This window comes from Syzygium oleosum, unplaced genomic scaffold, assembly GCF_021117445.2.
Source record: "Syzygium oleosum isolate NSW1041296 unplaced genomic scaffold, Sole_v2.1 Sole_v2.40, whole genome shotgun sequence".
Taxonomy (NCBI): domain Eukaryota; kingdom Viridiplantae; phylum Streptophyta; class Magnoliopsida; order Myrtales; family Myrtaceae; genus Syzygium; species Syzygium oleosum.
Genome location: NW_026607524.1, coordinates 1,859,309 through 1,872,068, shown reverse-complemented (window position 1 = coordinate 1,872,068; position 12,760 = coordinate 1,859,309). Strand labels below are relative to the sequence as shown.

The 12,760-nt window shown below is 40.6% G+C and overlaps 2 protein-coding genes across 2 annotated transcripts; both read right to left on the bottom strand.

Annotated features, from left to right (window-relative positions):
* Nucleotides 1-430: 430 nt before the first annotated feature.
* On the bottom strand, nt 431-4,209 carry LOC115692160 (zinc finger CCCH domain-containing protein 48-like). The gene is made up of 8 exons (XM_056305945.1): nt 4,056-4,209; nt 2,909-3,350; nt 2,528-2,713; nt 2,310-2,411; nt 1,881-2,027; nt 1,501-1,680; nt 966-1,063; nt 431-862 (listed from the first exon to the last, which is right to left on the bottom strand). Exons 2-8 carry the CDS (start codon nt 3,347-3,349, stop codon nt 691-693), a joined length of 1,326 nt encoding a protein of 441 aa, XP_056161920.1. The 5' UTR covers nt 3,350; nt 4,056-4,209; the 3' UTR covers nt 431-690.
* Nucleotides 4,210-5,837: 1,628 nt separating this feature from the next.
* LOC115692159 (laccase-17-like) lies at nt 5,838-8,730 on the bottom strand. Its single transcript, XM_030618924.2, has 6 exons — nt 8,464-8,730; nt 8,164-8,315; nt 7,781-8,025; nt 7,555-7,683; nt 6,468-7,439; nt 5,838-6,240 (listed from the first exon to the last, which is right to left on the bottom strand). The coding sequence occupies exons 1-6, from the start codon at nt 8,728-8,730 to the stop codon at nt 6,110-6,112; spliced, it is 1,896 nt and encodes a 631-aa protein (XP_030474784.2). The 3' UTR covers nt 5,838-6,109.
* Between the last annotated feature and the right edge of the window lie 4,030 nt (nt 8,731-12,760).

The window sequence follows — 12,760 nt, the reverse complement described above, 5'->3', positions numbered from 1 at the left end:
CATATCGGACGAACCAATTGTATCGCTTTTGTTTACATTATAGACGGTCGCCTGTTTGATTAACTAGTGACTGTGTGCTGAGAATATCTCTCGAGTTTGTGTTCCGGTTTTACGAGAGGTTGCGAATACCCTCTTACTGGACAAATTTGACAAGTCAGATTCAAAATTTTGTTTTTTGAAAATTTTGTATCAAAATCCATAATAGATTTGGAGAGTAACATCAATTTAACGAGAAGGGTTGGGGACTGTCCATCCCAAACCCGTCTCACTTTCATCCCTAAGCTTCAGCAATTATAGTAAGTCTGCTGGTGATGTTTCAATATCCTCATTTAAATTCCAGCAATCTGAATAGGATGATAAAGCATAAATTCATCTAACCCATTTCATCGGAAAGAAGGATTTCCTTCGTAACTAGATGGATTTGCCCAAGTTGAATAGCAAAAGACATATCAATTACTAATGACGAATCACGTATACAAGTCCAACCGTTGCTGCTATCAAAAAATTTACATCTATACAAAAACGACAGAGCCCAAAAACTAGGATTGCAGCGCAGACGGTATAGTATTTACAGCCAATCCCGTTTCTTGCTTTGAATCGCATCGCAGTTGCGTCGGGGCATAGATGACATTGTCTTCCTTGTGAAATTTGAACTCCAGTGTCAATAGCTTGATTGATTCTCTCTTCTACTTAGCATGACTCCATCGAATGAGGAAGCTGCTCTTCTTGGCTCTTTGGAGAATCCAACCAGTTCCATACGGTCAGCATCCCTGCGGCATCCCCCGTGAAGAAAAGGCCTCCAGGAGCTGTCTGAAGCGTCCTAACTTCTCGTCTCGAGAATATCTTGCCCCTTTCAGTGAACCTGGAGTACGATGCACGAAATCAGCCAAGCAGAAGAAGAGAACAGTCTTCTCTTCACTGAGACAAGGATGTCAAACCAATTAGAGAAATTATTTTGGACTTACGATGGGAGCTCGTACAAGCGAACAGTGTTGTCAATGCATGCACAGAGAAGGACTGGCTTACCACCTGCATCAAGCATCCCTGACAGTGCAAGAATACCCTGCGCCGAACAAAATGATACTTGCAACATCAAGATATGATATTAAGTCACTTCCACGGTAAGAAACTGACAAAGCACCGACAGGTGGAAGATGAAAATTCGTGTCTTCTCCACATAGAGCAAGCACATGGTAGGTACTTTTTTTTTTGGTCAAAACATGGTAGGTACTTGACATTATGGCTATATTACAAAGATTCATTCCACATTATTCATATAGTTATCTTTAGCTGAGGAAATATAACCGAAAAGCAATAAGGCGCATCTTTGCAAACTAAGATAGTGAAATAGGTCCTTGTACTTTACACATATGAAGTCAATAAAGAAAACACCATGTCACCCTTATTGTCTACATTTTTTCCTATAGTACCATCATCAACCACTAACATACCATAATCCACACAAGTGAAAAAAAAAAAAAAAATTAGCGAGCAACATACATGGTCCTCATGATGTGTATACACAACTTCCAAGCTGCAATCTTCAGTGGCACCCCAGATCTTAACTGTCTGATCCAATGAACATGACAGCAAGTACTGGTCCCAGCAAAGAAGTGACATCACCACATCAGTGTGTCCAACAAGTTCCTGAACACACTCCAGAGTGTGCAAGTCCCACACCTGCGGGGGAGAAAAATGAAAGATGTGAGGGGTAAGGACAACAGTACAATGGAGCGGGGCAGAAAAATACGGAGAGGACATAGCAAATCAATAAAAGTGATGCAGAAGAAAACATAAACTACAAGGGCCCAGTCATGCCTTCCCAGGACACACAACTAGATATAATCAGGGGGAGGGACATCTACGATAAACCAACTTACCCTTATGGTCTGGTCAATGGAACCCGAATACAACCGGTCACGCCCAACAGTTAATGATACCACACCCCAAGTGTGACCTCTGAGAGGTGCAGCCATCTGAAAAGTATCAGCCTCACTACCTTCTTTCCACACCAAGATAGTGCCATCCTAGAAGCAAAATTTGTTTAGTATAATCATCGAAAGACCAATATAATACAGCACAAGTATCAACAGAATGAGGCAGTCGGTGATCATATGAATGTTGACTTAGGTTGGCCAAACTTAAAGAAGAAAAGAAGAATTTCAGGTCTAAACCAAACATCCACCCTCACACACTCAACATCAACTTTCATATCACTTAGAACAAGGTTCTAAAGAAACAGACTAGACAAAATTCCAGCAGATAAGTCACCCAAAATTGACATTAAATTCTTTCCAATAATAAATTACCTGGGCTCCAGCAAAAAGCATGTTATTAGCAACTTCCATAGCATGGACCTGTCCAACTGGTCCACTGATATCATAGCTAGCACCATTCTGGATATTCCATGCCTACAAGAGATACAAGAGAAAGCAATGAATTAAAGCTCAGCAGCTCACTATTTCAAGAATTACCAAAAAAAAATAATAATAATGAAGGACAAAGGATACACCAGCACACTGCTCACCTTAACAGTATTAGGCATGCCAACAAACACCCAAGGACCTTCACAAGTAAAACACCCAACTTCTCCCCCAAGGTTGATCACTTGAACACATTGACCAGTGTGACAGTCCCAGATTCGTGCTGTTCCATCTTTGCTTCCAGAGTAGAGCTTATTAGATCCAGAAGGAAGTGATATTCCAGAAACACCCTGTCATAAAAAGCATCAGGTGAGTCCAGACCTACTTCTATGCCAAATAGGCAGTGATATCTCAACATCTTAATTAGTACAGGACAGAAACAAATTGGAGTTTAATAAAACAAGCCATGCTACTAAGTTTTCTCCATCTATAGTCTTGCATGTAAAAGAGAACACAAAAGGCAAAAACTAAACTGTAATTAGTACCTTTTTATGCCCCTCGAGCTTAGCCAAGAGGGCAAAATCAATACCATGAAACCAGGAATGCAAGAAAGGACACGCATTGCCTTTCACACAGTTGTCCGACATCCAGTAGTTGCAAACTTTCTCTTGGGGCTTTTGAGGGTTCTTATCTTTTGACGAATCACCTCTCTCTCTAGAAGTTGAACTTGCCGAATTCACCGGACTAGATTCAGGGCCCTTCCCAGGGCAATCCTCACGCATATAACTCGACTGCTTTGCAGCACGATGGTAAACATTGCGTGGAAGAGATGCATCGTGCAAAAATCTGCAGGGATTCCGGTTGCACTTCCCTTTTAACCAGTAAGTGCAAACTTTGCGGCTTGTTGGTGCTGTTGGAAGCTGATTATAGTGAGCAGCTGATTTTTGTAGCCAACCCACATTACTCCTTGCTGTCTGAATACCCATGCTATTATACAGAAAGACAGGCAATCAATCACTGAACTATATAACCTATCCAAAGTTAACTCAAAGGATCAGAACTTGTTCTTCCAAGAAGATCCATCCCAGAAAAACCGAGGTCCACTCTAGTCAGCAATCCCAAGCATTTCAGTTCCTCTTAGCACCAACCAACAATACGGAGGGAATAAAGAAAAATCCACGACCTAAAAGAGAATGCATGACCATCTCGATCCTTCATGATTCGCATCTCTTTCGGTTCCAACCAAATCAAATTCACCCAGAAGCAGAACAACTTGAAACCTACATCACGAACTATACAGACTAAACGAATACAACAACGTCGCATTGTTCGAGCCCCTTCACGAAAAAGATTCCAGTCATCAAACCTAATTTTCCAAACTCGTCATCACCGTAACAACAGCCCCTCAAAATCAAGGCAACAAATCCCATATCCTTCCAGGCGGAAGAAAACCCCCCCGATTCCTTCGGGATCAAGAAACCTAACAAACCCCGCCGAACCACTACCGAACGCAGGCCCGGCGGCCCTCGTCGCCGTCACCGGCGGACACCCACCTTCGAGAAAACCCTCCGACGGCGCGCGGGAGATCGTCATCGTCGAAACAAGATAAAACCCTGCCGGAAACATCCTCGCTACACACTTGGGCTAGAAAACTGCAACGGAGAGAAGGCGCCGAGAAGAGAAGCGGCAAACCTGAGGAAAACCCGCAAAGCGGCGGAACCGGCGATCGCCCTCCAATCGAAGTCACGAAGATCGTCGGCGGCGGCGGCGATCGAGAAGAACGGAAGCGATGATCGATCGAGAGAGAGATGTGGAAGGAGACGAAGCTTTTGCTTTGTTTCTCGGATGGGAAGTGAAGTTTGCGTGGCCTTGTTCATCTTCTTCATATACAAGGGAAGCCAAAGCGCGTTCGCCTCACGCGGGGGCGGAGGAAGTTACCGTTGAGATTTTTCTTGATTTTTTTTTTTTTCATTTGTGATTTTTCTTTATTTTATTATAGGAAAAATGACACAAGTAGTTCCTGAACTTTGGCTCAATATGCAATTTAGTCCATTTTCATATAGTTCAGGGACTAAATTGAATATGTACCATTTGGCTAAAGTTCAGGGACTACATTGAACAAATTGAAAGTTTAGAGATTGAATTGTCCATTGAGCCAAATTTCAAGGACTGTTTGTACCATTATCCCTTTATTATACTTGGAAAAGGAGAGGAAATTAAAAAAGTAAAAGAACATTATATATATGATATAAAGGATAAATTTGCTCGAAGATTTTTAGTCTATTTAGGGAAAAATTGATGAATATTGGAAATGTTCGAATTTCGATTTCAAAGGTGTTAGAGATTAACTGAATATGGTTTTTTTTTGGAAAATTTTTAGTTGGGGCGGAGAAAATACGAGCGCAGAAAAAATGAGGGGAGAAAAAGAGGAGGCGAGGGGGATGTTATTTTCGTTATTCAGAAAGGGCGGAGTTTGCTTTTACTTGCAAACTTCTCGAAAATATTGTCGGGAAGGAAATACGAATGTTAAAAAACGAGGTGGAAAAGAGGAGGCGAGGGAAATTATTTTCAATATTGTTATTTAAAAAAATATGAATTACTTTTATTTGTATATTTCTCGTGAATATCGTGCTAATATAGAACGACGCTTTTTATCATGCCTGCGATAGTATTACGTGACTTAGGACAAACGCTCAATAAAAGCAAGTAAATAATGAAAAAAGTCCAAAGTTTACGATTAAAAATTCAGAAAGAACGAAAAGTATTGATTGCATTACGATGGGAAATATTCAAATACGAACAACATTTCGATAAGAGACCAAAATCAATACAACCATGTATGAGTTCATTTTTCATGACATTTTTTTGTACGTAATTGAGACGTGAATTGGGATTTTCTCGAAAATGGTGAAAAATCAAAAGTGTACGATGGGGGTAGTTAAGATACGAAATAATTTGGGCGAGGACGTCACGGCCCATGTTAGCGGCTGGGAGGGCTTCTATGCCCTCGCCAGCCACTGGCGAGGGCCGGCCACAGTAAAAGAAATAAAAGAAAAGAAAAGAAAAAATATAAAAAGTAATACAAAATTCGAAAAAATATTATTAAAAATTATTAATGTTAGCACCAGTCACGCCACGTAGGAAGGCTGGTGTCCACATAAAATGGTTTCGGCCAGAATTGGCAAGATAGACTCAACTGGCAAAACATTAAAAGGTTTGTGACTCAATTGACACAATTAAAAGGTTTATGATTGAATTGGCAAAAGTGCAATAGATTTAGAACTTTTTGGTAATTTTACCCCATTTAAGCTCTATCGTGCGCTGGCTTAATGTACTGATGGCCTTCCATGATTTAAAGGATACAGCGCGGTTTAGTGTTAATTCTGAAGATTTCATTCAAGTTTAGCTGTGATTTGCTGACCCTATGGGCCATTATATAATTAAATCATTGTAAATAAGAGAACAACAGGACTCTTTCATAATCTGAAGATCTTATTGAGCCTCTTTGCAATGCAACTTCAAAATGTGATGATTACAAAAAAATACTCCCCCAGCACTCATCTCTTTGCTCAGTCCATCCCACAACAAGAAACCCCAAAGTTATTGAGAATTTGGCCTATCCCAATTCCCTACCCCATCAAGAAGGCCAGATAAACATCACAATAGAATTACCAAAAGAAAGAAAGAAAGAAAGAAAAGCATCCAGTCAAAGAAAGTCAATCCAAAAGTGAGGATGAGATGTCAAATCAACACTTGGGAAGATCTGCAGGTGGAGGAAGCAACTTCTGATTGGGTAGCTTCCCATCTAAGACAAGCCATGCCATCTTCAAGCCCCAACTGGTGTGAACTTCCAAATGGCAGTGCATGAACCACACCCCTATATGATGATGGCTTTCATCAGCATCCATCATTAAAAATAGAAATTGCAAAGTTAAGAGACAATAACAATCCCCATATGATTCTACCATGTTCCTCAGAAGAAGAAGAAATGAAAGAGCAAATGCATACATCAGAGAACTCAGTGTTTCTTCACAGTTAACGATGGCACTGAAAATGTTGTGTAGTCATGATTATGTATGTTTTGTCTTAAGATGATTCTCTCACCTGGGTTATCAGCTAAAAACCTTATGGCAACCCAACCCCCAGAATTTACACCCACAGTGTTCCTCTCAACTGGGTCAGCAAGATTGAATTTTTCAGGATCCTTATTTGGGTCAAAATTGCCAAATCCTTGTCCCACAACAAAGAAGTTGAACCCATGCAAGTGAAGGGGATGGCTCTCAGCACCAAGAATGCTCGTGTCCTGCATTATAAGCTCAACACTGGTGTTAAAAGGCAAGACCACCAGTTTTGTTCCATTGCCCACATTTGTATTGTTGGGTGGGTTCCCAGTAAAGTTGAATATGGATTTCGGGTAGTTCGGGAAGTCCGGGCTGTAGACTCTGTTTGATCGACCAGTGAAGTGGGCTTGAAGGAGAGCAGTGGTCGGCATTGCAAAAGATACATTGTTAACGGCAGCAGCGAACATTGTCCCATTTGGCCCTTGGCAAGTTTGGTTGCTTTGACATGGAGTGGTTCCAAGACCGACCGTGAAGAAGAATCTCCGGTCAACCTTTTGAGGTACATTAGCGGGAAATTGTCCAGTTGCTAGACTCCGGAGCTTATTTGTAAAATTTGCGGCGAAGGCTGTGTCGTTCAAAGGTGGGAGAGTCGGCTTAAAGAGCGGAAGTTGCTTAATCGAAGAAGATTGATGAGGTCCGTTAAGTGGTGGTTCATATTCTAAAATGCCGGCGACGGTGGAGTTGTCGAATGTACCAAGACCGGTCACATAAGGCCTTGCAGTCATGAGGAAAGTGGCCTTTGGATAGTGGGGTTTTGTCTTAAGAAGGACATTTGTGGTCTGTCCAGGGGCTATTAGGAGTGTCTCGGTTTCGAAGGGTTTCAAATAAACAGCATCTGCTTCGACCACAGTGAGTGTGTGGTTTGCGATGCTAAGGAAGAGCTCATCGTTGAGTGCAGCATTGATTAAGCGAAGAAGGTAAGTCTTTCCTGGCTTCACTTTGAGCCGGTATGTATCTGCAAGAATTCATTTAGTGAAATATTTACTCCATTAGTTTCAATTGTATGTTTCCAGAATTTCTATGGAATAGAGATTTTCAGGAAATATAATCCACAATGCAAGATGTGATACCTTTGGCAGAGCAGTTATACAATGGTCCTGGAAGTCCATTGATGGTATAGGCATCGGAAACATTAGGTCCACCTCCGGTTTGCAGGGCCTGACTAATGATTGCCTCAGTATCTGAATTAAACCATTCACCTGAAATTTTGTACTCTGTAGTTAGATTCTCGTTACTCAGAAAAGTCAATGTGAAAGTAATGTTGAGCTTGGATCAGTCTCATCTCTAATGCATTACCAAAGATGATGGGGATTTCTTTGTGAGGCTTGGCAAACGGGTAAGAAGCATTATGCTTGGGAAGGATGATCAGAGGACCGTGGAGAGTTGAGCGTAGCCACGATATATGCGCATGCCACCAAAGAGTGCCTCTTTGGCCTACAATGGTGTAGTTGTACACATAACTCTGGCCAGTTTGTATCGGGCATTGAGTCACATATGCAGGACCATCTGCCCATCCTGACCGAAGTTGTCGAACTCCATGCCTGTTTTGTGTAACAAATTAATTAAAGGAAATTAATCCTCTCAGTTGAATAACAGCCTAGGACTAGACTATGAAAGTGCCTCTTCTGACTACTTCAATAATTACTTGTAGGCTATCAACTCAGTGCAATTTGTCATACCAGTGAATTGAGATGTTGTTTGGGACATGGTTAACTACTTCAATTAGAAGTCGGTCGCCTTCCCTGGCAATGACTCGAGGGCCAGGAAATTTCCCATTTACAGTGACCATACTTTTGGTGTGGCACAGACGCGTCACATTTTGGAACACGACCTGCCAAACACATTTTCACGTGGTTAGAAAGAAAAAACCACAATAGCAATTGTCATCGTGCAAGTCCATGTACAGATCATATACACAGTTCATGTGTAGAATACAATCTAATTTCAAAAATGGTTTCAGGGATGCAGCATGTGCATACATTGAACTTGTAATGCCTGGTCACGCCTTCACCAGCGACAAGAGCAGGCTCAGGAGAGAAGCATGAGGCAAAAAACGCGACAAGAAAGAAACCGGCAAGCGGACATGACTGGAGGAAAGAAGCACCCATTTTCTCTCTGCTCAACCTCACTTCTCTTTTAGCAGAACAGAGGAGACTGATGAGTGTAAAGGTTGAGAAAATTTGTCGATGTAGTTTCAACTGCTTGTGGATGCAGCATGACCAATCTCCTAGAGAATATATAAGCATGTGTTCCTATCTAATCTGGTAGTGAAAATGCATAGCTTAACACATGGTGAAGCTGGAACAGCTCCATACCATCGGTTGTTAGAACAACTTTAGAGTGATGTCAAAGACAATCCACTTTTGACCTCCTTCCCCTTCAAGTTAAACTTCCCTTGTTGGGCAAAGTAATGTTACTCTCGTCTCAAGCTCAATCACATTGTGACATTAATAAGAAATATTAGAAACAAGGTATAGCATTTACTTCTGGTAATTATACTAAAGCGCAAAGTCGATTGAAGATCACGAGGCATTTTGAAGAAGATCACTCTTTTTTACTTATTACATTCTAGTTCTACCTTTTTTTGTATTGAATTGTTTTAGATTTATCAGTTAAATAAAATGGATCATTTACTATGCACCCAATTGAATCACACTAGTAAATTTGAGGTTGCTGCTTTGGTATCTGTAGAAGGTTCTTATGGTTGTCATATCTCTTTCCAGTGTCCATGTTTTGCAGTAGAAGACTCTCATCCTCAAGATAATATCTTCAGTTGATCAGTCAGAAGTTAGTAGCCAGAAGTTTCTTTCTAGGTGAAAAATCTGAAGGTTGATTTTGAAAACGTTTTCTTAGTTACATATAGCATTATACAATGTTTACTAACTAGCTATTTCTTGAGAGCGAAGAAACTTGCTATATTGTACCACAAAAGAATCCCAAAGATAAAAAACCTAAGGGGGGATGATGGTGAAGATCAGCATCAACAAAGAATTCGACGTAACCGCACAAATTGAACGTCGAGAACGAATATAACCTACGCATGAGAGGCGGAAATTGACCATACATCAACATAGTTACGGTTAGATTTTCTTTTGACCACCGTCCCTATTTCTTAGGGCAATGTGGATAATCTGTTTTGTTTACTTAACGTAAATCAGTGGATCAAGATTGAAGATGCATGGCGGGTCATTGGATTGAGACATGTACTAACATTTTTAGCTGCTTTTTGGGCAGCTTTTGTTGGTCATAAAGAAATAATAGGAAAATTATCCAAAAAGTCTTAAACCTAATGTATTTTTGCCAGCTCAAACTTTAAAAGCCCTTTGGAGGCTCATGGGCGATGTCCTCGCGACTCTTGCTGGGGCGGCCCCCCAGACCTCCACCCGTTCACCAGGGAGCGAGACCGCCGTGCCTTCCTGTCGGATGGGAGTATGAACCCCACCCCAACATTAATTGGATGATCTTGGAACCCCGAACACCTCGTTAATAAAAACAAGAAGGAAACGAAAGTAAACATCCCCTTTATTTTATGTTTGGCCGAATGTCATTTTCCAAGCAACAAGAGTGATCTACCGTGTCCACCAGACAAGAAGCTGTATCCCATATGTTTTCCGGAGACGCTGGCATTTTGTACTCTTCACGCCATGACATTTTGGAGAAATCTGTCTGAGTGAATGTATGCATCTGTAGGAGTTACCAACTTGTTCGAATGATCGATTTATTGGATTTGCCTGGTGTAGGATCGTATCTTGCATCTGGAAACAATCCACTTCGCATTGGCGAAGAAGGTTCGTTTGTGGCCACTTTCATGTGGCCTCCGAAACTTATCATGGATGCTGCGTCGCTGAAATGTCGATACAGTTCTCTTGGCCCGGATCTGACGGGAAAACCCTCACCCCCGATAGCAAACTACCAGTTTTGCGATCTCGGATCCTATTATGAAACCGTCAATTAGTTGATTTGTCGTGAGAAGTGATAAACCGCATCAAGCAGTAAATATGATTACATAGTTTAAGAACTTATAATAAGTTTGCTGGTAATATTTCAATATTCTCATTTAAATTGTAGCAATCTGAATAGGACGAGAAAACATTAATTCATCTAACTCATTTCATCAACCACACTTAGTTACTTCCTGCTTTAGCTCCAAAGAAGACAATTCGATTAAGTATACCTAAATAAACCGTTCGTCACTTTTACTTTCACGTAAATATATTTTATATTTTATATTTGGGAAAGCAAATTCAATGGAGGCTTTTTATTTGTTCTTTTTAGTTTCACAAAGTACAAGAGGTAATCTTTAAAGTTGGCAGAAAATATGTGAATATTCAAGGGTTAATACCGCGAAAAACTCCAAACTGATACATCTATGACATATTTACCCTCCGTTAGTTTCCGTTAAATTTTACAGTCAAATTGCTGAGTTTGACGACACGTGGCAATTGACAGGTGTACCAATTTGGGATTTTACCCTTCCGTTTGTCACGGGTTTACCAATTTGTGGTTTTTCGTGAGATTAATCCAATTTAACAGAAGGTCACAGATGTACCAGTTTTGGATTTTTTGTGATAAAAAAATCAGTCCGACGCAGGCCCAGTTCGTCGAGTCTCATCCCGATTCAGCTGGTTGAGCACATGGAGCCCGCTTTAGCAGCCCGAATCCGGTTCCCGGCGGATCTGAATCACTTTTGCTTCCATTGCAGCTGTATAAATGGCGGCCTCCATTTGCTATTTTCCACAAGGTGAACTCTCCCAAATCTTTTTTAAAATTTTAGTCAAATGCTCTCAAATTCTTGATACTTATTTATCTTGATCTTATTTTGCAAGGAAATCCCCGAGGTTGGAGAAGCTCGAAAATTCCGGCCAATTTGACCGCGTCTGTACTGAAGAAGCCGGCGGAGTATCGGGTAAAGGGTCTAAACCCTCTTTTTAAAAATAAAACGAGTCATCGTAATGTTTGAATCATGTTAGAAATAAAATGAGTAGCTGTTGCTTTGCTGACTATAAATTAGACTTTTTATGAATAATTAGACAGCCGAAATACTGAAATTAGTATTTGCAAAATACAGAAATATGTGGTCATAGTCACCATTCCGCTAAAACAATCCTCGGAAAAATTTCATATTTTTCTAGATCGTTATTATGGCTGTTAATCTCAATGTCATGATTTTTCCACACAAAAAGAAGAAGATGTTTTCAAAAAGATCATAGATATCTTCCATAAATAAATTTTCAGCTTTCAAAAACCCGATATTGAATATGCCGAAAGGACCAAATTACCATAGTGGAAGTAGGCCAAATAATAACATGGCTTCGTTAATTTCAAAATCAAGCATATGCATCAGTAAATAACACGTTATTTAGTTAATTACACATGTATATACATGATAAATTAGGACTTTTGCATACTTGCATGTCATTAATCATGTTTTTAAAAATACGAACACACATGGCACTTGGAGTCATGTCGAGGATGTCGAATGACATGAAGTTTTCTTCTTTTTAATGGATTACATCTCCGGAAAGATCAAACTTGCATTCGATTTCAAGAAATTGCTTGATAGTTGCATACTTAACTGAAAAATGTGGTACCAAAAGTGAGATGTGAGCCCGCTAACCCCTTCCTCAGCATAACCAAACTCCCCGACCGCAGTTTCTCTGGCAATCGTTCACACACGACTAGTTCCTCACGCGTGCACCTAGGTGTCCAATTAGCTCGGTTTACTTTTCAAATTGATTAGTGCCGACTCGATCTCTTATATTTGCAAACTGATTTTCAAAACCCTTTTAACCATCGTAGCCGTGCTCCTACCGTGCGAGCATCCGATCTCCCGTGATGGAAGGCAAGGCGCTACGACTCTTATTCTTTTACCTTTTGGGTCGATGAGTTCTTCATCGTAATTAGGGCCACTCAAATATTTATCGGACCATTTGTCCGCATCCTCGGCATGATGGTCCTTATATGCAAGAATCTGATCCATTTCACGGGAGCCGAACCCTTAAAAGGAGTATTCGAAATGACAACACAAGGTGGTGATCATTTTGGAAGTGGATTTTACTTGGCACTAACGTCTCAAAACCTCACCCATCCGATCCGATACGAGACTTAGGGCATCACATCGTCCCAAAATCTCCAGTCCCAGCAACCTATTTGAATTGAAAAAGTAAAAAAAAAAAAAAAAAACCTTCCCTTCAAGCCATACGTTAGCCTATTTGAATGTGTTGTTAGTTCGAGACCTTCTGGTTATATGTTCACTTAAAGGAAATGAGAAAGCTG